Raw genomic sequence first — 25,386 nt, 5'->3', positions numbered from 1 at the left:
CACGGATATCCCTTCCCAAGCTCACCAGAGGGTGGTACGACAGAGGCATTGCACTCCCTGACATAAAAATATATTATTGGGCAGCCCACCTTACTACCGTCAACCACTGTACATACGGACTGCAGGATGACCCGGGCTTTAACATAGACAGGTGGCTGCTCCCTGGCGGGAGTTACAGGGGCACAATATATTCCAATCCCTCTAGATTGAAACTAACGGGGCCAACTAACCATTCGGCTGTGGTATGGCGGGCCACCACACTGAGTCTGTGGTGGAAAGACAGAATAATGCTGGCCACCCCGATCTGATACACAGCCCAATTAGGGAATTTAAGAGCCACTAAAGGCTTTAACCGGTGGGATATAATTGGCTTATCCTCTGTCGGGGATCTGTGGAAGGAAGGAGGAGTAGTCTCCTTTAACCAGTTGAGAGACGAATACTACCTCAGAACAATACAGATATCTCCAAATCAGACATGAGTTGGTCACGGTAATAGCCAGGGGTGAAACTCCACCAGAGTCCTCACCATTAGAGGACAGAATACTAGACGGCCACCTTCCAGATAAGGCAATTTCCTTGATTTATAAAAAAACGTATAAACAATATACCTGACTCCCTCCTCAGACTCCGAGCTCATTGGGACCACGACATAGCTGGACTGGATGATGGTGAATGGTTAAGAGCGCTTCCATCTCCTAGAGAAATTGCTATCTCATCTAGGCTGAGGCTAGTCTAGCTCAAAATACTTCATAGAATATACCACTTGGGGCTTACGTTGATGAAGATGGTCTTTAGCATTGACGCACATTGTATCAGGTGATGCGGCAAGACGGCACATTCAAAAATACACTCTGGGAGTGTTCAGTAATCCAGGGCTATTGGGCGAGGGTGAAAAGTTGTATGACAGAAGTCATGGCGTAACGGCAGACTGCAACATCAAGTTTTGTATCCTAAATATCTGGGGCCCTACAGACTTAAGCACCAAAGACAAACTGTGGGTGTCACTGGGGATGATGGTCGCTAAGCAGAATATCGCAAAACTGTGGGGGGTGAGGGAAAAGCAGCCCCTGAGGCTCTGGGAGAACTATATGAATCATTGAATGTTTAACAAAAAAACTATATATGTATCAAGAAGTTGTCCCAACAAGTGGTCACAGATATGGCAAAAATGGAACACTTAAAGAGGAGAGATCTGTGATCCACCGATGGACATACAAAGAGTGGACGTTGAGTAGAAGTCACTAGGTCACAATACTGTACATTCTACGCCCAGGCTGGGGATACACTTTCACTGTGGATTGTTGCCAAATGCTGCACTGAATATAACAATGCCTGTAATTCGTTTTTCAAGTGATAATTTGATTTCAATAAAAAGAACTGTTATGAAATTAATTACGACAATTTACTTGTTTGACTTGCATTGTGATCAGGAGACCTTGTCTATGGCCCCTCCATCATCTTTAATTAAGCACTCCCCTGTGCTGTCTTGTTTTTCACAAGTTACGGTGCCACAGGTTAAAGAACATTTGATTGGCATTAAATCTGGTTCTCTGTTGGATCCCTGCTCACCTAAAATCTTACAGCTTGCCCCAGATACGTCCATTGATGATCACACACAGACCAATAATAAGGGCATAAAGGTTGGACAATTCCCCAGTCTATGAAAAGAAGCAATTGTTATTACATTTTTCAAGAAACCTAACCGTAACTCTGAGGATTTAAAAAAACTATTGTCAATTTCATTACTGCCCACTCCAGCTACAAAATTGAAGAAGCAGTTGAACCAGGAATTTATTAAATGTATTGATACTTATGATCTTCTTGATCCATCCTAGATTGGTTTCAGGAGTGGTCACAGTACGGAGACCGCCCTATTTGCGGCCGTTGACAGTATTAGAGATCAGGGTGGAAGCGCAGCTCTGGTCATGCTAGATCTGTCTGCCGCCTTCCGTACGGTCTCCCTGAATCGCATGGCAAATCAATTACTGCAACCGGACGTGGAGGGTAATGGGCTCAGTATATTGCATTCTTTTCTAGTGGATAGGGTGCAAGTGGTAAGTTGTGTACAGATCAGAGCGAAAGCTTGTAGTCTTCCATGTGGGATGCCACAGGGCTCCTCACTTAGTCCTATCCGTTTTAATCTTTGTTTCTCCTTTGGGGACCGTGGTTAGATCTTTTGGTTTTCAGGGGCTGTCCTATGCAGTCGTCACTCAAGTTAGTGTGTGAATAACAGGCAGTGTGCCGTTGGGGGCAGACAGGTTTAATGACCACATGGCCAGGGTTAGAAATTGGATGAAAAAAAACTTTCTTGAGCTGAATGTTGAAAAAAACAGAGATTCTGGTATTTGGAGCACAGCAGTCCGTCTGGTCTGAGCTGTGGTGGCCAGAGTCTTGTGGCTATCTTCCATCTTCGTTTAAGTCAGCCAAGAATCTAGGGGTTATTTTTGACAACTCATCTGTCATTAAACCTTCAGGCTAATTGCACTACCAGCACGTGCTTCTAGCTTATTGAATTTATTAAAAAGTTATTTCCAATAATTCCGCTAGAGACGTGTAAATCCATGGCTGTGTCACTGGTTTCCTTCTGTCCGGATTACTGTAAGGAAACATAACAGGAGTGGGACCCATAAACCACGTCGGGATTGGGTATAGTATAGAAGTAAAAGACAATATCCCAACAGGTAGCAGTTCAAAGACAATTATGCTTTTATGCTAAAAGCATTACAAGAACAGGAAACAAGGAGACTCAATTCGTTTTTCTAAAGGTTGTTATTCACCAAAATATATCAGACAAAGTTACATCAGGGTATGCAGTTAAAGCAGCACTGTATAGCACTGTATAGAGAGAATCAAGGGAGGTGCTGAGAGTTAAGATCCAGGGCGGTCGTGGCAGCGCCTGATTGAGCGTGGCAGCTGCAGGGGGAACTTAGTCCGGGTCAGGAGAGACGGCAAGACCTCCCTTGATTTAACCAGGTGCTGCTCTATTTGATTGATCGTTCCCCCGGACCCACTTAGAAGCATGTCAGGAAGCCTCTGCTCAACATCACTTGGTATATTGGACAACCCTGTCCTGAAGACGATCCCTAGTCAAGAAGATCGAAACGCCGTCGACACCACAGCGCAATTTTAGGCGTATTTCTTCCAATTGGCTCACGAAAAAATTGAAAATAATGAATGCAATTGATGTAAATTGTTATTCTTTGAGCCACCACTGTATATTATTTACACCATTGTTCACCTTGCGCCGTCCACGCTGTTCACTCCGATCACTTGCGTCGTCACTTATATCCACTTGTATATACTGCTATGCACCAAGTGCCTTCGGGTTGTCACATGATTCTCTATATACAGTGCTGCTTTAACTGTATACCTTGATGTAACTTTGTCTGATGTATTTTGGTGAATAACAACCTTTGGAAAAATTATTTGAGTCTCCTTGTTTCCTGTTCCTGTAATGCTTTCAGCATACATGCATAACTGTCTTTAAACTGATACCTGTTGGGATAGTCTTTTACTTCCGGATTACTGTAAGGCACTCTACCTGAACACTAACCAGGCTTCTCTCAACAAACGTCAGATCGTCCAAAAAGCAAGTGGTGAGGCTTGTTTCAGGTATCCCAAAACTTCTCTAGGTTGCCAAGGGTTTTCAGACCATTCATTGGCTTCCAATCAGGAAACTAGTGTTTTTTTAAAGTCTTATGCATGGCTTTCATGGCACTGCATAAGTTGTGCCCGAAGTTTTTCCAGTCGATCTTTCAGTGACATGTGCCCAATAGGCTGCTCCGTTCTGTTTACAGGAGGAAGGTGGTGATGCCGAATATTTGAAGAGCCAGATGGGCTAGGAGCTCATTTGTTATGCAATGGGCAATCTTTGGAACATACAGGTTATTGAATCATGCACGCCGTTTTAGTGTTCAATTTGCACCAGAGTGTTTGCTGGATATTAAGTTCATGGGCGTTCGCCGAGGTATCGTCCTCTAAACTTGGGCGTATTGTGAAATGAATAAAGTTGCACCTCCCTCCTGGGTGGTGTCCCTCTGTGCACACAGCTATTGACGATTGATTTTATGCAATTATAACCAAGTATTCCAAAAGTAATCCAAAGTTGCAAGCTATTTATTCTTTATTGTGTTAAACAGTATTTGCTGCTCATTGATTTCATGAGGTTATAAAATAAATCCATAGTTAACACTTTTAAATTTACCCCCTTAACAAGGGTGGGTCTTACTGTCCGAAATGCATTGGGGCTAAAAGTTAATGTGTCATGAATGACTTGGATAGTTAACTATGGATTTATGTTATAACCTCATGAAATCAATGAGCAGCCACTGGTGTCCCATCATGATGAGTGTGATGTGATCATATTTCTACACGCCCTGGATGAGACGAGCTGTGGAGTATAGAATGCTGTAAATGGTGTCAGTGTGGAGTGGGAGGCCATGAAACAGGGCATTGCCACAGGGCATTACCAGAATCCAGTTGGGAGAGTAAGAGGGATTGAATATCAATTCTGAATTCACTTTCAGTGAGAAATTGTTTCACTTTCTTTAGAAAAGAGGGCTGGTACCTGTCCATCTTTGTTTTTTGGCAAAGTGTTGCTTGAGGGTGAGGTTGGTGTCCAGAGTAAATCCAAGTGACTTTGCATTCAGAGAAAGTTGGGGTTTCGACAACATCAAGCTTCATAAATGTAAAAGTGGCTAGAAATAATGCTGTTATGTCATAAATTCTCAATATGAATACTTCAGCATTTTCTCTTTTCAGCCAATTGGCTACTCCTACTCCATAGAGGTTCCATTAGTTGGAAACAAAGTGAAAACCTAGAGTGTCTCTAATTTTATCAAACACTCATGTAGGTCACTCTCCTGGCAACTTACAAAGTAGATGGCTATAACAGGGAGACTGAGTGAATCATTTGGGGTGAGATGGAAAGAAAATAGCCAATTTCTTTGTAAATAAGGGTTGCTGTGTGCCGGCCAGGGAAGCTGCAAATTTTCCGACATGTACATACCACGTCCTCCTTGTTGGGGCATTGGAGCAATATAGGATGGAATTTGCTTTTTGCCAAGCTTAGCTTTTCGAGGAAACACACGTTCTGATGGGATTATGTTTTCCTTAAAAATGCATCACTGATAAGTAATTATACAGAATGATAATTAATTTAGGAACGTGTATTTATCAGATTTGTTAGTGCAGAGCCTGTGTGGTTTATTGAGTGTCTGAATTATAAAATTTCACAAACACTTAAGGTTCAATGCTCTTTTAGCTGTGTGTGTTAGGTCGGTGCCATGAAATGAGCATTCACGGGTCCTATAATAGATACCAAAGGGTTACAGTTGGCTTTATCTAAACTCCCCTTCATGAATGATTGTACTATGCTGGGCTTTGTTGGTCTGACTGTATTTTATCACTGCCAGTAGTGCCACCCTAAACAAAGAAATAATCTGGGGAAAGGTGATTTTATGTGCTTCTTCAGTAGCATAGCAAATGACCACTGGATTTTCAAGAGCCCTATATTGCAGGGAGAAAGGACTGACATCATCCTAAGAGGTGCTTAGGGTCGGGATTTTACTGCTATACATTTTAGAGTGCACCTGTAAACAGTAATTGCTGCCTAGAGCACTCAGGATTACAAATCTAAATTTATTTCACCATTTCTCACTTTTATCCTTAGCTGAAATGGTTATTGAAATCTGAGACCAGACTTCTCAAATTCAGCTCACGAAAAAGGCTTTTGTGTGGCCCTGACATAATACACATATGTACACTTACCAACATACCTGAAATAACAATGAATAAAATGGCTTATGCATATTCTGACCTGCTTATTGGATGATTGGTTAGCAATTGGTGTCCAAGCACTGAACTTCGTACGGTCGCTAACACTGGTTTGGTTGATGATGGATGGGTCATTTATGGCCATCTCTGTTTCTCCTGTGGACAAGCCCAGGCTCTCCAGTTGCCATCGTTTCACACTGTGTGGGTTTGGTCTACTGCTATCAGCCATGGTCTAAGAGTTCTTGGCTACTTCAGCTGGTGAAAGGCTTCCGACACATTCAGCACAGAAACCTAAAAGCAGGTAAGTTACACCACTTAAAATTTAACAAGTCTATAACCAATAAGCCACAAAGTGATCATTTACATAAGTAACTAGACACAACAATTGAGTCTCTATCATTTTATCATTATGTTATGGTGCCAAATGCATACATTTGGCAAAGCAATCACAACAATGAAAGTAATCACAACCACAAACAACTTACCATAGGTACGGTAGTTAAGTCAGACTGTCTCCTATCGCAATATTGAAGAAGATCAATTTGCAAGTGAAGGACAAGATTATCTTAGAATGTTTGAACCCAAAATGGAAAGTGAATATGTGAATTTTGAGAAACTAAAATGCTGATGTGTGAAAATCAAAATGATTGGAAATCCAAAACATAATTAATCTGAAGCCAGGGACACCAGCCGAGGCACATTTCTATGATTTGAGTTTACAAATAATACACAGAAATACAGGGAGAGACCAAATTTCCAATATGGGCATGAGAGCAGATTAATTCAAATGCAAATTTTCTATTGTTTACAAATTAGACCTGCAGTCATACCCTACCTAAATGCAATAGACTAAATACCAGAGCAATTATTTTTAATATCAAGCAAACACCTAACAAATACATTGTATTTGGCGTTTGCATTGATTTGTAACCTCTTACTTTGTCACAGGCCCCCACTCAGTTGTTAGAAATGCCTCCCTGTCTCCAGGTGAAGGCCTGCTCTCTACCAAACGCAGTTTCTAGAGAGCGAGGACTGCCAATGATGAAGCATGACACCTGGTGGTGTTTGAGGATAGTCCTTCACATTTTTTTAGATGCCCTGCACCTCACTTAATCAAGTGTAGTGTGCCTATTTTCACATATAGAATCAGAGATTCATTCAGGGTAGCTTCTTTTGTGTGTACATAAAGTGTCAAATTTCTTATATGAAATTACCCTAGTAAAGTAAACACTGTAGAGGAATTATGGACAGGTCGATACGCTAAATTATTTAATTGGGCGCAAGCTGGTTATCCCAAAGAAGGCCATATCCACACATGGAGAGCCGACCAAGTGGAACTTGGGTCTCAAAGAGAGTAGGATACTAGAAGAACAGGCTTATAAGGGTCGGGGATGTACACATAAACACAAACAGATATGGGCAAATTGACAAGACTACTATGGTACAGAGGCTTCTGAAGCCATCACCCCATACGGTCTTGCAATACCTAGGGATTATTTCAATAACAGGTTGAGTCATAAAAATGAACTAATGACCCATTACTGAATGTCAACCAGTAGCGGCTGATGTAAGATAAATGTGGTGAGGCGGGGGAGCAGCGCAGAGGGGAAGCGCACAGGAGAGGGCAGTGCGAGAGGGATAAAATTATTTTTAAAAGAAAGGTTACCTGCTGGTCTTCCGCTCGCCCCGCTGTTCACTGGGCTTCTCCTGTTGGCACAGGCTGAAGCTCCTGGCTTCCCCAGTGGCCAATCTAGATGCTGCTCTCAGCAAGAGAGAAGAGTGGGATTGGGCGGAGCGCACTGGTTTTGCGCTCCATCAGGAGCTTGGAGCCTCTGCCTGCCGATCTCTCCACCCAGCAATACAGCTGGGTGGGAGAGTTCTCAGTGCACTTGACAGTGTGGCCGGCATGAGACGGCCAGCCAAGCAGTCATGTACACTGACAGCAGGGCCAACCACGCCTCCTTCCCTGCATCAGTGCTGTGGCCCCACCCCCAAGACTCAGCTGCAGGACGAAAAATAAAATGATCTGCACTAAGATCATTTTATTTTTTGTTCGCCTCTGCGGGCAGTTGGGCAATGTTCCTCCACCATAGCGGAGCAGCCGCCCCTGATGTAAACCTGTGTATCATGGCTGTTGTACATCGGGGATGCGGGTGAACTGGTGGAAATCTAAGTTATTCCCTGCAACGCCGTATAGGAGGCCCCCAGATGGACTAGGATCCTTACAATGGGAGCCCACCTGTCTGGAAAACCTGGGGGTGACAATATATTACAACACTACAGACTTAGTGGAGGGCAATGTTTGCAGGGGGATCAGATGGGGAGTCACTGCCATTGTCCGTGGCGGGCAGGGTGGTGCTTCTGAAAATGATGGTGTTGCCACGCCTGCTGTATATATTCGGGACACTCCCAATATGGGTCCCGAGCAGGACATTCCGGACTCTTAATTCTCAGATAACATTTCTGTGGGGGACCCATGCAGACAGATAGCCCTGGCTAAAATGCAACGCTCCACATCCACAGGTGGTCTGGCAGTACCCGACCTCGAGGCATACTATCTGGCAGCACAGCTGCAGTGGTTCGTGAGATGGTGGCGGACAGTAGAATCCCAGACAGAGTGCAATCTCCATTCGTCCCAGAGGCCCAAGTTCTAGCAAGAATCCTACTAAGGCTAAAGCAGAGGAACGGAGGAGGGGACCATAGTAACGAGATGCTGGGCAAGATAGTTGCAGCGAGCAGGAGACAGAGTCCCCTAGTCCCTTGATATACCCATAGAAATGCTTCTATTTTTACCGCACTGAGGGAACTGGGCTGGACTAGATGAGTGGAAAGGGGGGGGTAACAGTGGTCGCACACCTCTTTAGGGAATCACAGATGCTTTCATTTCAGGAGCTCCGAAAGGAGTTTGATCTCCCACAGGGACATTTCTTACTACATAGAGCCGTTACGGCGGCATTCAGGAAGCATTGGGCCACCGGAGGTACTGTACCCAGAGCGCTGGACTGTTGCAGATATGTGGTCCTTCCTTCAGGCAGGATAAAGACAGTATCCTGTATTTACAGGGCGAGACGTCCAGAAACCCTTGGAGCAAATGAGAACACAATGAGAAGAGGATTTAGGGGTGCCGATTATAGAAAAAGACTGGGACACCATTGTTGAACACACCCTTAATGTATCGAGAGATGCCAGGTTTATACTTATAAATTACTATGTCTTCCATAGGGCGTACCTTACGCCAGTCAGAATCATGCGGAGGAAGCGGCCTGCCCACGATGTGGGGGAGAGAGAGGCACATATTTTCCACATGCTGTGGGATAGTCTGAGCTTGAGGGGATTTTGGAACGAGGTACTAACGATAATTGAGAACACTACAGACAAAGAGGTACCACATACACCAGGCCACTGTATACTATACTGGTTCCCGCCCACATCCACGACAAAGGTCACCGGGAGGTTTCATGATTAGCATACATACTAGCCAAAAGGGAAATCACGAGGAATTGAAAAGCTGCAAGGTGTCCCAGAATAGAATGTTGGAAGAGAGAGCTGGAGAAGTGGGCAGATGCAGAAAATAGAATTTTGCTGAGAGCAGCAAATCGAGACATAGGGAACCTGGAATATGTGAGAGCATGGGGAGACTATTGGATGACATGAGGGCACTGGACTTGGATGAGACAGAGGAAGCCCTAGCTGACTTGCAAGTTGCCACTACTGGAAGGGGTCAATCATTTGGAGGCACAGAGAGAATAAGGTAGAACAAAGGTTGTGAGACCCCCACACCATGCACAGACCCCAGACACAGATAGTGCATATAGAGCAAGAAGTCAACGCATAACGCTGGAAAATATAAACTTAGAAGGTAGTGACCAGTTAATTTTGTTGAGAGGTTTTATGGTTTGAAAATATACCAAAGCAGAGGGAAAGACTAACACTGCAATCTAATTATAGGAATATGTAATTCTCTTAAATGCGACCCTCAGGAACGTATATCACTCAAATGGCAATAAAATCTGTTTAAAAAAATATCACGGCTGTTGTACATGTTATGCCGTTTTAAAGATCTATTAAGAAAAGGCAAAGAAAATGTAATATAAAAATGGCCAATGACTGGAAACAGAACATTAGGTTCTGTTTACATTTCTTGTAGAAATTACTAACTAAACAATGGGCAATAGTCAGGGTCAGTAGATTTAAAGGATTTTGTGGCTCGAGAAATTTACTCATATTATGGGTTACCTACATTTGCCACATAATTTGCACACTGTACAGATTTCACCTAACATTTTGTTTCTATCTCCAATGTATGAAATTGATACTGCCAGAGAATGTTGCCGCATAATGTAGATAGCCTTGGTCTATCCATGCTGCATAATCTCAGAAGCCCATACAATATTAAAGCCCTGCAGAGGGGTTTGGAGGTTGTCATTATTATGGCATTGGTATTTCACATCAATTGTGAAAGATTTTCCATATTTTATACCACTGCATTTTATGTACTAAAAAGCACAAAAACGTGATATATTTAGATACATTTTCACTCACAATACCACAGGTAATAACCGAGTATGGTTGTGGCTCACATGAGCAAATCCAAAGAAATTCGGAAATCTGGCCTTCCAAAGCAAGCAGCCACACCTGCAGGTCATGGCCTCTGGCACTGCACAGCAGGGTTGGTTGCAGGGCCGGAGATCCGGGCCCTGATCCCAACCCTTACAAGTGGCCAACCCTCACTGAGTTTTTGGCTGTACGCAGCAGGGTTGGTCAGAGGCATACCTTCAGCTGTGCCGCTCAGTGATTTGTGCCCAAAAGTCCATGGTGGTCAATACCTGTAGCGAATGACGTTCGTCAGTGCAGAGCAGGCTTGGCTACACAGCCTGAAAGAAGCAGGAAGACAACATCAACTGGACATGACCTTCAGCTGGGCATACTGGGGGAGAGTAGCTCTATGCCCAACTATCTGCTTGGGGGCAACACCCATAGGGAACAGCCTTCACCAGTGCACAAAGGGAGTTTGACCACAGAGCTTGGTTGGAGGCCAGTTGTTCAATTACATTTAGCTTGTATGTGTTGCTATTTATTGGTATAAATATGGTGAGGTCATAAGTGCTGCATTTGCCGGGCAAATAATGAACGGCATAACTATTATGCAAGTTATGGATTGTGCTCCCAGCCATAACTTGCAAGTTTCAGTCTTTATTTCAAACCACAACTGCACTCTAACTGTGCCTGTTTTAGGTGACTTTACAAGGTTTTTTTCAAACAAACATTGAGGCATTATAACTAAAGCGAACCATGACTTCACATTAAGCTTTTTTCATTGAACTTTCTTTATTATATACTACACCCACCCTGTGACTAACCGTTGTGGTGCCCAATATATGTTGTGCGCCAGAATATGAATGTGTGCAGTAGAGGGTTGGCTACATTGTCTGGCCGGTGAGTCTTGCACATAACCTTCATCAAGGTCCAACATGAGCATCATATGGCATCTGAAGGCGTGTGCCAAACATTTTACGTGTGGCCAATCATGGCTGCAAAAGGCCTTTGGCATGCGTGGCAGGGTTGGTCATAGGGCCTGGCCAGCAGGCCCTGTGCCCAACCCTCAATAAGCAACCAACACCAGTTGTGCACTGCCATCAGCCGTGAACAACATGGAGTTGTCTCCAGGGCCTGTTCCCAGCTTTCAGAAGTCGGCCAACACCCGCAGCACATCGTCTTCAGATGTCCATAACCTCTGGGCACAACCCTCCATTAATGGCCAACCCAAGAGGCACACCGCCATTGTCCAAGTGCAGCGGGGTATTGGCCGGAGGGGCTGGATTGCGGCCTGACCCTGGCCTCCCCTGCAGCCAAGCGCCACATGTGACCATTGGTCAGGATGCGCAAATCTGGAGTTGGATTCAAGAACCTGGAGACAAAGCAGGATCACCAGTACCTAGGGAGGGCCAAGATTATGAAATCCAGCACAGGGTTCACCAATCCAACTATACAAATATTTTTTGCTGATTTGTTTTTATTGCCGTAGGGGTCGTTTTGGATCTATACATGTGACTGGGTTTTCAAGGTAAGTACACCCTGCTACCTTATGCCCTTTTTCTCTTTAGGTGTTGCGTTTGCTTGCGACAGCTAGTGGTTCTGTGGTCTGGGGCTGCAGCCAACCTTTGGAAATTCTTTCCTGGGTCCGAATCCCCCTTGGAGAGTGTGCAGGCCAGGTGAAGCCTAGTTTCGGATCATGGGCTACGAGAGCCTGCAGTCTACGGGATATGAAAGCCTGTTCATCATTGGGGCAAGTGATTAGAGCCTGCTGGATGCAGAAGTAGGTGGCAGCAGCGAGCCTCCTGCAAGACTTATTGGCCTTCATACCTGAACAGCCAGTACCTTGACCCCCAATAATCGGCAATATTGTCCCACCCAGCTTCGTCCCTCTCTTGCCATCTGAAAGTAGTTTGGACGGAGTGGTCCAAAAGCCACCTACAAATGCTGCCCAGAAGTCTTTAATGGTAGGGAGACATCCTGCTGATTCCTAGGGGTGAGGGGGTTACAAAGAGGTGAGGTGGCTGCACAGTGGGTGCAACTCTGTCGGGTTGAGGGTCATGGTGCGCAAAGGCGGCTAGCCAAGGTGTTGGTGCGGCTTGCATGCCATGCTTCACTCCCAACCCCTTAAAACTATCAACCTTTAATCTTTCAACAACGCTCGCTTTTTTTTCTTCTTTGGAGCCTATAACGAACAGGCCCTCCCAGTGGAATTTAGAAGACCCCTTGCAAGGATTTCAGGGCATATCGCAAAGAAACCATAAATTAATTAAACTCATAAGACTAATAAGAGGATTTGAAGAGAGCTGTGGCAAGCCGCTTAGAAAGGGTTTGGGTCAATAGATTGGGGGAACGTGAAGAAGCTAGGTGCCTATCTTCTTTGTTTTGGAATTATTATTTTTTAAGGCTCAGAAATCTGATTTCCAGGCACTGTAGCGACGTCCCAGTCTATGTTCACGGTTCGGCCACTGACTGTTTACTGGAGGAGCACTGAGGCATAGGTATAAAAAGGAGAAGAAATCCTTAAGACAACAACCTTAAGGGAAGGTGCAGGTCAGCGTGGTGCGAGTTTAGGGTTCCCCTCTAACGGGTTAAACACAGGCATCGTGGAAACCGCTGAGCTAGGTCTGATTACCTGGTGTGCTACCACACATCCCAGCATCACCCCTTTGGACACACAATTGCAAACAGCGTTAAATTGCAACGTGAACTCAGAAGTAACTGAATTAACCATATAATAAAGCTTTATCAAACACGTGAACAATTGGAAGAAGAACAATGAGAACACACAGCTCTCTCCCGTTACAGGATCCATTAGGAAAAAGAAAAGTCAAACCTTAAAAAACAATACAAAGAAAGTGAACACCTGCCCCACCAGCAATGTAACACATGCACAAAGCAGTGCTCCATCTACTCCGAAATGTCCTAGTAAAGGTGATGCTTTCAATGTGCCGCAATTCAGCAATATTCAAATAGCCCAAAAGCAACAAAGCGCTTTAACTCATAGCCATTCTGAGGATAACAAAAACTATTTCAGGGATGACAAAATAATAGAGCCCTCACATTCTCCAAAATCCATGGATATTACAAATTGTGAGGGATTAGATGACACCATCAAGGACATTGCGTGGGCTAATGTAATAGTTCAAGAAAGGGACGAGCCCCCAGTGGCAGTTGAAGATTATTTGGTTTGACAGGAACTAGAATTGAGGCCCAAGAACAACCCAGAACCAACCGCCGATTAACGAATAGTAACACTATAGTACCCTTCGTCACAAATTGTAAAGTTCAATAACCAATTAAAGAAAGGGCAAGAAGCCAGTTTTGAGATCCCCAGAGGCCTGGATGTAGGAACACACTATTCATCTACTGTTACGACCACTTGCCACTTCTTCAAGTTTTGTGAAAGCGGGGCGGATGGGATCCAACGAGAACAGATTGGAAACCAGGACATTTTTTTCTTAGAATTCCCCAAAAACTACCAATTGGAAAAAATGCAAAGGTCCTTTATTAAAGCAGGAACAGAGTGTGCTGAAAACGCAACCCCCACAGCTCCAGTGGATCTGTGCATTATCCCAGATATATCAAAACAGATCATCCAACCAAGCCAATCCCCTGTCTTTTTGGCAGCAATTAATTGAAAAGGTGATACTGGCGAATGAGAAAGCGGCCATTATGCATGTAGACAAACTAGATGTTTAAATTTCGGTGCTGTAAATGGTAGCAACTCACACAACGGCATAGTTTCTAAACTAGACAAGTTGAACTATCTAAAAACAAAAGCTCAACTAGCGGCCAAGGAAACTGAAAACCTTGTTACGGGCTTTACTTAATGGAAAAGCTGGCCACCCTTCCAGAGATAATGACATCTTTAATACAGTACCTAAAAAATACAATGACAGATCCATTATCCCTCTCAAAACAAGTAAAACAAAAACAGGATTTAGGCACATTGCCCAACCCTACTCAACATATGGAGGCAATTGAGAATAAAATCGCCATTGAAACATCTAAGAAGTTGGCAGAGTTACGAATCCAACCAAGTATAAACGATAAATCAGTCAGAACAAGACCAGCTAGTACATTCTCAAGGAAATATAAAAAACGTCTCAAGAAATTGAATAAGAAAACAAAAATTCTGCCGCCCCCCGCAAAAAGATTCTAATCGGTTTTCAAAATCAATAGGGGACATGAGGAATCCCCCACCAGACAGTAGATCATGAAGTGGTGGGCAGTAGTACCGAACATCACGAGATCAAATCCAACTATTAAACAAGCATTGGAAATGCAATAGGTCTCGCAATAGAAAAGTTTGAGCTTTTGGTGTGGAAAATGTTAGTTTTTTTTTGCAAAATATAAAAGTATTAATTAAGTTTTTAGAAATGGCAATAGTTATACAATTATCACATGTTACATGTATAGCATTAGTAAAGGTACAATATATAGTTTTCCCCTGTCTTACATGTATTGACCTGACAAATAAAAATGTTTTAACATGAACAGAAGTGAAAACCTTTAACATATTTTTCTGACATTTATAATAAAGTTTGAAACCTTGCTAGAAAATAATTGAACCAGTTGTTGTTGAATTGTTGCACAGATTGTGGCGTTCAGTGATGCTGTTGTTGCGCATAGTGATGTGTGGTGCCCCTGAGTGACGCAGTGGTGGTGCTGAGTGATGCTATGTTGATGCAATAGATAGAGTGAGAGCGATAGATAGATAGAGGGAGGATATTAGATAGAGTGAGGGTTAATAGAGGGTGGACGGTAGAGGGAGAGCGATAGAGGGAGGGCGATAGAGGGAGGGCAATAGAGGGAGGGCAACAGAGGGAGGGCAATAGAGGGAGGGAGAGCGATAGAGTGATGTAGGGCGATAGAGTGTTTGAGGGTGAAAGAGTGAGGGAGGGCGATAGAGTGAGGGAGGATGGTAAAGTGATGGAGGGCGGCAGAGTGATGAAGTTCGATTGAGTGAGGGAGGGTTGTAGAGTGAGGGAGGGCATTATAGTGAGTGAGTGCGATAGAGTCAGTGAGGACGTTAGAGTGAGTGCGGTAGAATGAGGGGGATAGAGTGAGGGTGGTAGAGTGAGGGTGGCGAGGGCGGTAGAGTGAGGGCGGTAGAGTGAGGGAGGTAGAGTGAGGGCGGTAGAGTGAGGGCGGTAGAGTGAGGGCGGTAGAGTGAGGGCGGTAGAGTGAGGGCGGTAGAGTGAGGGCGGTAGAGTGAGGGCGGTAGAGTGAGGGCGGTAGAGTGAGGGCGGTAGAGTGAGGGCGGTAGAGTGAGGGCGGTAGAGTGTTAGGGTGAGTTTGGTAGAGTGGTTGATTGAGGGCGGTAGAGTGAGGGCGTTATAGTGGTAGGGTTAGAGCGGTAGAGTGGTAGAGTGAGGGGGATAGAGTGATGGTTGTAGAGTGGTAGAGTGAGGGTGCTAGAGTGGTAGAGTGAGGGTGGCATAGTGTTAGAGTGAGTGCGGTAGAGTGTTAGAGTGAGGATGGTAGAGTGAAGGCCGTGAGGGCGGTAGAGTGAGTGCGTTAGAGTAGTAGAGTGAGGGCAGTAGAGTGAGTGCGTGAGGGTGGTAGTGAGGTATAGTGTGTGTGGTAGAGTGAGAGCGTGAAGTCGGTAGAGTTTATTTATTTATTTATTTATGCATTTTTATATAGCGCGGACTTTACCCGAAGGTGTCAGAGCGCTTCACAATAGGAACAGAAATGAAGAGCATACGTTACTTTACATATGGTAATAGTGACAATTGTGAGCAAACAAAATACATGAGGTAGTGAGGGCAGTAGAGTGAGGGTGTGAGAGCGGTATCGTGAGTGCGGTAGATTGTTGTCAGTAGAGTGAGGGCGTTTGAGTGACAGCAAGATTGGGGAAAAAAATCTTTTTTTTTAAATGTATTTATTTATTTATTTTTGTGTGTTTCTGAGTGATGTTGTGGTAGTGTTGAGTGGTGGTGTGTTGATGCACTTGTTGTTCACATTGTAAATGTTGTGATGTTTATTTTTAATGTTGTTCTGCTGATTGTTTCAGGTGTTTTGCGGATTGATGCAATTGTTTTTTGTGTGGTGCTGAGTGATGTTGTGTTTGTGGGGAGTGTTGCGCTAAGTAATGCTGGTGTGTTGCTGAGTGATGCTGGGCTGGTGCTGAGTGCTGCTGTGGTGTTGTACGGTGATGTTGTTGTGTTGTTTAATGATGCATGTGTTTTTCTGAGTGTTGCTGTGGTGTAGCTGAGTGTTGCTGTTTTGATGCTGAGTAATGCTGTATTTGTTGTGAGTGGTGCTGTGCTGTTGCTGACTGATGATGTGGTGGTGCTGAGTGTTGGTATGGTGTTGCAGAGTTGATTTGGTGTGTTGCTGTGATGGTGTGTATTAATGCTGTTGTGTAGATGTTTGTTATTAGTGTATTATATGTTGTGGCGTTATGCTTTGTATGTGATGTTTTATTGTATTTGTCAGATGTGATGTTGTGTGAGTGTTAGTGTGTTGCATGTATTTTTTTGTAACATGTGTGTGTATTTATATATTTGTTAAGTATGTGTGTTAATGTATTGTGTTGTAACATTGTTTATAATTTATTTATTTTTTTAAATGGTGGACGCTATGTGTTTCCTTTACGTGATTTACGTTTTGTGTTTAGCATTCTAGTGAAGTTTCAAAGTGTTTGAGGTATGACGTAATCTGTAGCCAATCGCAGTGCTACGTTTTGTGACGACGCGTTTGACGTGCGTCAATTGGGAAATTCCCAGATCATCGGCAACTTTCGAGAGGGAAAGGCGTGTTGTTGTTCCGGTCTTCTTCCTGCGTCGTTCGACAGGTAAGTTTATAATGTAAGACTATATAATGTATTATGTGAATGTATTATTGATTTTGTAGAGATTATTTTTCATTTGTATGACTGTTTAATAGTAATGTTCGACATTTGTGTATCGCGCCTTTTTTTGGCTTTAGCGGATGTACTTAGTATATAGTTAAATATGTATTGAACTTTCTAAATTGTGAATGTGCAATGTTTTAATGTACTTTTATGTAATGTATAGCAATGTATTGATTTAAAGTTATTGTTAATGTATAAATATCATACATTTATTTATTTTGCTTAAGTATTTTGTGTTTGTAAATAGTATTTACCTTTATTTATGAGCTGTTATGTATTAATAATTTAATGTATTAAAGTATTGCCATGCTTATATTGAATCGGTATGTATTTTGTAGGTGTTGGGTTATTATTTCAGTTATCGTATGTACAGTATTGGTCGTGTATTTTTATTAACATGATTGTTTCACTTCCGTTCGTATTTTCATGTTTTTTTTTTTGGGTAACTTGATCATTTTCTTTGGCGTATGTACAGGATTGGCCTTTTCAATAGAATTCCATGAGTTGTTTATTCGTTAGTAAGTTATTATTGAGAGGGTTTTATTTTTGGCGTGTTATTTGGTCCTTCATTGCATGAATTCATTGATTTTTTTATTAGTTATTAAGTTTTGTCGTAGTTGTATTTTTTGAGTGTTTGTAATTTGGCCCTTATTTTTTTTTTGGTATTGTTGGTGGTACTACATAATGGAGATATATAATTAGTTTGTTTATTTTTTTATTTGTATTCTCCTCTACTGTTTGAAATGTAATTGTTTCTGGAAATATTTTTTTTCTTGCTGAGAGATGGTGTAGTGTTGCTGTGTGTGTTGTGAGTTATAATGTGGTGGTGTGTAGTTATAATGTGGCGTTGTATAATTATTTTGTTGTGGTAATTTGTGTTGCTGAGTGATGTTGTGGTGGTGTGCAGTGGTGCTTAATGATTCTGGAGTTGTCTTGAGTGATGCTGGTGTGTTGATAAGTGTTGGTGTGGTAGTGCTGTAGTAGTACTGAGTGGTGTTGTATTGGTGCAGAGTGTTTGTGGTGTTGCAGAGTGATGTTGTGTTGTTGTTGAGTGAGACTGTAATGGTGCAGAGTGATGGTGTGTTGGTGCTTAGTGATAATGTGGTGTTGTTTAGTGATAATGTTGTGCTGATGAGTGTTGCTGTGTTGGTGCTGAGTGTTGCTGTTGTGGTGCAGAGTGGTGCTATGGTGATGCTGAGTGATGCTGTGCTGTTGTACCCTGGTACTGTGGTGGTGTACTTAGCCCCACCACAGCACCAGTGCAACACCAGCATCACTCAGCGCAACACTAGCATTACTCAGCAACATATCTAGCATCACTCACCGCCACCAGAGCAACACTCATCAACACACTAGCATCACTCACTAACACCATAGGATCAGCTAGCATCACCACAGCATCATGCAGCACCACAACAGGAACACTTAGCACCACAACACCATCACTGAACATCACTACAGCATCATTTAGCCCCAGAACAGCACCACTCAGCAGCACAACAGCACAACGTAGCATTGTTTTGTTGCGCATACTTTTGTAGTGGTGCTGATGGATGCTGTTGTGCTGTTTGTTACTGTGATAGTTGAATTTTTTGTTGTGTTGGTGCATAGTGTGAATGTGTTTGTGCTGACTGATAATGTGGTGGTGCAGAGTAATGTTGTTGTGGTGTGTGGTGGTGCTTAGTGATGCTGGAGTTGTGTTGAGTGATGCTGGTGTGTCGATAAGTGTTGGTGTGGTAGTGCTGTAGTGGTACTGAGTGGTGTTGTATTGGTGCAGAGTGTTTGTGGTGTTGCAGAGTGATTTTTTGTTGTTGTTGAGTGATACTGGAATGGTGCAGAGTGATGGTGTGTTGGTGCTTAGTGATAATGTGGTGTTGTTTAGTGATAATGTTGTGCTGATGAGTGTTGCTGTGTTGGTGCTGAGTGCTGCTGTTGTGGTGCTGAGTGGTGCTGTGGTGATGTTGAGTGATGCTGTGGTGTTGTACCCTGGTACTTTGGTGGTGTACTTAGCCCCACCACAGCACCAGTGCAACACCAGCATCACTCAGCGCAACACTAGCATTACTCAGTAACATATCCAGCATTACTCACCGCCACCAGAGCAACACTCATCAACACACTAGCATCACTCACCAACACCATAGGATCAGCTAGCATCACCACAGCATCATGCAGCACCACAACAGGAACACTTAGCACCACAACACCATCACTGAACATCACTACAGCATAATTTCGCCCCAGAACAGCAACACTCAGCAGCAGCACAACAGCACAACTTAGCATTGTTTTGTTGTGCATACTTTTGTAGTGGTGCTCATTACTCGTTACTCAATAAAGCATGTATTTTTTTGTAAATTTGATGTATGGATGTATGGATACAGTGGGATGGATGTTTGGATGGATGTATTATTGTAGGTGGATGGATGGATGGTTGTGAATGTATGGATGGATGAATGGATGGATGCAGTGGGGGTGGGTGGCTGTGGGATGCATGATAGTGTGCTGGAGGGATGTATGGTACAGTGGGATGGATGTTTGGATGGATGGATTATTGTAGGTACCTTGGGTGAGTGAGTGGACTCAATAAAGCATTTATTTCTTTGTAAATTTGATGTATGGATGTATGGATACCGTGGGATGGATGTTTGGATGGATGGATTATTGTAGGTAGATGGATGGATGGTTGTAGTGAGAGGATCGATGGATAGATGGGTTGAGAGGATGGATGTATAGTAATGTTGTGGTGGCTATAAGTGATGCTGTGGTGATGCACTGGATAGTGAGGGTGATAGATAGAGTGAGTGAGTGTGAAAGATAAATAGAGGTAGGGCAATAGAGAGACAGGGTATAGATGGATGGAGTGGGGGGATGGACGGATAGAGTGGGGGGATTAATGGATGGATGTATATATTGAAGGATTGAGAGGGGGGATGGGTGTATGGGTGGAGTGGGGTGACGGATGGATTAAGTGGGTTGCTGGATGGATGGTTGGAGTGTGTGGATGGATGTATGGAGTAGGGGATGAATGGTTTGAGGGATGGTTAGATGAATGAATGAATGCAGTGGGATGATGGATGTAGTAGGATAGATGGATGTAATGCGTTTGTTGTATGAATGGATGGATGCAGTGGGTGTGGGTGGCCGTGGGATGCATGATAGCGTGCTGGAGAGCAAGGGGGGGGTGATCAGCGCGAGGCACGCGAGTCAGCTGAAAAGAGCGTGGACTAAGTGGAGAGCCAATGGGAGACAGGATGTGGAATGAGTGTGGTGGCTGTAGGATGCATGATAGCGTGCTGGAGAGCAAGGGGGGGTGATCAGCGCGAGGCGCGCGAGTCAGCTGAAAAGAGCGTGGACTAAGTGGAGAGCCAATGGGAGAGAGGCTGTGGAATGAGTGTGGTGGCTGTAGGATGCATGATAGCGTGCTGGAGAGCAAGGGGGGGGGGATCAGCGCGAGGCCCGCGAGTCAGCTGAAAAGAGCGTGGACTAAGTGGAGAGCCAATGGGAGACAGTATGTGGAATGAGTGTGGTGGCTGTAGGATGCATGATAGCGTGCTGGAGAGCAGGGGGGGGTGATCAGCGCGAGGCATGCGAGCCAGCTGAAAAGAGCGTGGACTAAGTGGAGAGCCAATGGGAGAGAGGCTGTGGAATGAGTGTGGTGGCTGTAGGATGCATGATAGCATGCTGGAGAGCAAGGGGGTTGATCAGCGCGAGGCGCGCGAGTCAGCTGAAAAGAGCGTGGACTAAGTGGAGAGCCAATGGGAGACAGGATGTGGAATGAGTGTGGTGGCTGTAGGATGCATGATAGCGTGCTGGAGAGCAAGGGGGGGTGATCAGCGCGAGGCACGTAAGTCAGCTGAAAAGAGCATGGACAAAGTGGAGAGCCAATGGGAGAGAGGCTGTGGAATGAGTGTGGTGGCTGTAGGATGCATGATAGCGTGCTGGAGAGCAAGGGGGGGTGATCAGCGCGAGGCGTGCGAGTCACCTGAAAAGAGCGTGGAGTAAGTGGAGAGCCAATGGGAGACAGGATGTGGAATGAGTGTGGTGGCTGTAGGATGCATGATAGCGTGCTGGAGAGCAAGGGGGGGTGATCAGTGCAAGGCACACAAGTCAGCTGAAAAGAGCGTGGACTAAGTGGAGAGCCAATGGGAGAGAGGCTGTGGAATGAGTGTGGTGGCTGTAGGATGCATGATAGCGTGCTGGAGAGCAAGGGGGGTTGATCAGCGCGAGGCGCGCGAGTCAGCTGAAAAGAGCGTGGACTAAGTGGAGAGCCAATGGGAGACAGGATGTGGAATGAGTGTGGTGGCTGTAGGATGCATGATAGCGTGCTAGAGAGCAAGGGGGGGTGATCAGCGCGAGGCACGCGAGTCAGCAGAAAAGAGCATGGACTAAGTGGAGAGCCAATGGGAGAGAGGATGTGGAATGAGTGTGGTGGCTGTGGGATGCATGATAGCGTGCTGGAGAGCAAGAGGTAGTTGATAAGCGCGAGGCACGCGAGTAAGCTGCAAAGAGCGTGGACTAAGTGGAGAGCCAATGGGAGAGAGGCTGTGGAATGAGTGTGGTGGCTGTAGGATGCATGATAGCGTGCTGGAGAGCAGGGGGGGTGATCAGCGCGAGGCGCGCGAGTCAGCTGAAAAGAGCATGGACTAAGTGGAGAGCCAATGGGAGAGAGGATGTGGAATGAGTGTGGTGGCTGTGGGATGCATGATAGCGTGCTGGAGAGCAAGAGGTAGTTGATAAGCGCGAGGCACGCGAGTAAGCTGCAAAGAGCGTGGACTAAGTGGAGAGCCAATGGGAGAGAGGCTGTGGAATGAGTGTGGTGGCTGTAGGATGCATGATAGCGTGCTGGAGAGCAGGGGGGGTGATCAGCGCGAGGCGCGCGAGTCAGCTGAAAAGAGCATGGACTAAGTGGAGAGCCAATGGGAGAGAGGATGTGGAATGAGTGTGGTGGCTGTGGGATGCATGATAGCGTGCTGGAGAGCAAGGGGTAGTTGATAAGCGCGAGGCGCGCGAGTAAGCTGCAAAGGGCGTGGACTAAGTGGAGAGCCAATGGGAGAGAGGCTGTGAAGTGAAGAGCCAATGGGAGAGAGGCTGTGGAATGAGTGTTGTGGCTGTAGGATGCATGGTAGCGTGCTGGATAGCAAGGGGTAGTTGATAAGCACGAGGCGCGCGAGTCAGCTGAAAAGAGCGTGGACTAAGTGGAGAGACAATGGGAGAGAGGCTGTGGAATGAGTGTAGTGGCTGTGGGATGCATGATAGCGTGCTGGAGAGCAAGGGGGGGGTGATCAGCGTGAGGCGCAAGATGGAGAGGGAGAGGGTGGGAGGACTTAAAGTGACGAGCCAATGAAAGAACTTTAAAAAAGTGCATGTGGGGAGAATGCGCGTACTTGTGTTCACGTGCACTGCATCAAATCGCCAGTTTGGTTAAACTCTGGATAAGCCCCTATATCTCTCGCCAGCTCGAATGCGCAAGCGCATTGGCAGGCGAGACCTAAAAAGTAATGGAGCCTGAATACATTGTGATACCACCAACACAACAATTTTAAAATGCACTCGTAGACTGACCAAGGTCAAAAATACTGATACGCAAGAACTGGAGAGCTACCCACAATGAGTCTCTGAATCCACGCAAACTGAGAAAGTAGAAAGGACCATCAATAACACAAGTTACCAAAAGCAGCCCCTCCCTCCCCCCAGAATGTAAGCACTGTCAAAAGATAAGCCTCATCACCCTGTGGGAGGATGATAATCTTGCATAAATGTAGTTAAAAACTCCTGTTTGCCAATAGCTGGTGCAAGCAGGCTTCCATTTACTATATTGCAATCTCTAATTCAAATGGAATACAAATGCAGTTGAAACAGCGCTACATATTAACAGAGACTCAACAAGAGCTGGTCCAGTAACAGATTCCTTGAGATTGCACATGAAGGCATTGCAATCACAAAGCATATTTATGCCCCATTTCAACTCTTCGTTCGACAATGAATATATGAGGCCAGTCTTATTTATTACTCAGTATATACTTTAAGAGGCTGTGTAACTAGGGGAAATCTGTTACTGCTTTTTCAACCGTCCGAGCCCTGAAGAGGATTACCACAGCGGACATTCAGTAGCATTTAGACCAGGCCAAACTCAAGAAGGGAATGAGCGGACAAATATAGTCCTTAGGAGCAGAGAAATAAACCAAAAATATTGTCACATAAAGCAACCCTAGAGGGTTGGCGCATTCATGTACTTGATCCTCCTTCCGTCCACAAAATATCCTAAAGTGTTTTCTCAAATGGTCCAAAGGAAATCAGTGAATCATTTGGTAACTGAACGTTTGTAAGAGAAAAGGTCTGTTCTTAAAAATCCCAGAGGAGCAGAGATCGTAGGTAATCCCTTTTATAAGATTTTGATCTCTAAAAGATTCACCAATGAATCATTGCAAGCCTGTCTAGAAGCCAGACCAAACAATCATAAAGGAATTCTTCAAACAGATACCCATCAGCATCCCTAAATTGAAGGCCCTCGGGCATCCTCGATTGTCGAAATTTAAATTGGACACAGGACTCTGTGTCTTCTTGTAACATCAGAGAACTTGACATAATTTTTCGTTTTCCCAACACTATGCTTAGTGCACCATGTCTGGTAAAGGCGGCTGCAACAGAAATGTTCTTTTGGCAGACAGCCAATCAGAGTGCAGCAGATCTGCAAATTCACTGCACGGAACCGCAATGCATGACAAGAGGAAAGAGATCCCTCATCTAACAGTGTGCCTTTGTGTTTTTTTTATTGGATTCTCAAAATCACTGTGGATTTATGGAACTGTGGAGGATTCCCAAATGAACAGTCCAGATAACCGCAAAATATAAGCTCTTCACAACCTTACAACATAACTTTTTAAACGTTCATTTCTCAAACACTGATCTTACACAAAACCAAGTAAAGGTGCTTTATTGAGTAAAATTCTATTACATGCCTCATTTCGTTCACTGTTTTTTCCTGTATTGTTCTCAATAAGAATCCTACGAGAGTTAAAATGTGAAATGTCACATTTGGGTGCCCCTTGCCCTATTTTTAATCCACCCTGAGATGGATCGATACATTTGCTATGAAGAACCCATAGAGAATGTCATTTTTTTGGAATGTTTAGTGCAGGCCAGGCAGGGACTTTGGATGTTACGCCCTCATTTGATACCTGCCTTATTTGTGCGCTCCTCCCGCACAAGGTCTTCCATCATATGCGTTTCCCTTGTGTTTTACTCCCAAGTGCGCATCCTTTGTGAATTGTCCCTGAATCGCACATCCATCCTGAATTGTCCCCTAATTTTAAGGCCTCCAAGTCCCTCCATACGGGCCCAGAACTCTATGTTTCCCCCTCTGGCCTATAGTCTTTCAGCTCTCGTGGGATCTCACGACATTTCAGCCACGTCACGTGACTGGAGGCCATTTTCTTGAGGCAGGGATAAATATCACACCGACCGCATGCAAATGCTTGGCTTCATCATTTTGGAAAGAAAAGGATTCGCTACTTACCAGAGTCAACGAGTCTACTAAAAATCTTAGTTCCAGCTTGGATTCCGGTTCCTGATGCCCCCGCATTCAATCCTGAGGATCTTTGGCTTTCCTAACCATCGTTCCTTCAGACCTGCAAGCAAGAAAGAATGACAGTTACTCCAGCAACACTAACCACATGGTCGGTGCTCAAAATACTTTATTTCCACCTGCAAGCAAACAAGGTCCTTTCTCTGTGCACAAGACTGGAGAAACTAGAGTTGTAGAACTAGAAGCTTTCAGAATCCCTCAGCAGGTTGTAACTAAAAAGAATTTGGAACTTAGTCGCAGGATCACAATTGTTATTCCTAACCAACAAACAGTGTTGCAAATTGATTAACATTGTTGCAAATCAACAAACATTGGTGCTAAAATAGTGATACAGTAACAATCTGAGAGGCATTGATGAACCAAGAAAAGTGTTATTTTGTTGCCTTTGCTGCAAAGACGTAGAAACTGGAGAAGTCTTAGCCGTATTACAAAAAGAAGAATTTGGTGAATTCCCAGTCAGGTAAGTGTAACCAGAAATCCTTATGTCCATGAATATAGTGTAGATGGGGAATGTAATGCCAATGTTTATGTGTTTTGTTTATTACCTTTAGACAGCTGAAGAAGCAAGCACCAGGGAGATCGCACCCTCAAATCCTTTCTGGGTGATGTCCTGTCCTGATGAAAA

At 44.4% G+C, this 25,386-nt stretch overlaps 1 protein-coding gene across 1 annotated transcript in view; it reads right to left on the bottom strand.

The window, feature by feature from the left end:
* Nucleotides 1–24,804, bottom strand: part of ECT2L (epithelial cell transforming 2 like) — a 566,170-nt gene extending 541,366 nt beyond the window's left edge. The window contains exons 1-2 of the mRNA XM_086927539.1: nucleotides 24,693–24,804; nucleotides 5,819–6,066 (exon numbers count right to left, since the gene is read on the bottom strand). Coding sequence (XP_086783665.1) covers nucleotides 5,819–6,004 — 186 coding nt within the window. The 5' untranslated portion in view covers nucleotides 6,005–6,066; nucleotides 24,693–24,804. The remainder of the gene's footprint in view (nucleotides 1–5,818; nucleotides 6,067–24,692) is intronic.
* Between the last annotated feature and the right edge of the window lie 582 nt (nucleotides 24,805–25,386).

Source organism: Lissotriton vulgaris, chromosome 6, assembly GCF_964263255.1.
Source record: "Lissotriton vulgaris chromosome 6, aLisVul1.2, whole genome shotgun sequence".
Classification (NCBI taxonomy): domain Eukaryota; kingdom Metazoa; phylum Chordata; class Amphibia; order Caudata; family Salamandridae; genus Lissotriton; species Lissotriton vulgaris.
The sequence above is the reverse complement of the archived record's forward strand: the minus strand, read 5'-3'. Positions and strand labels throughout refer to the sequence as shown.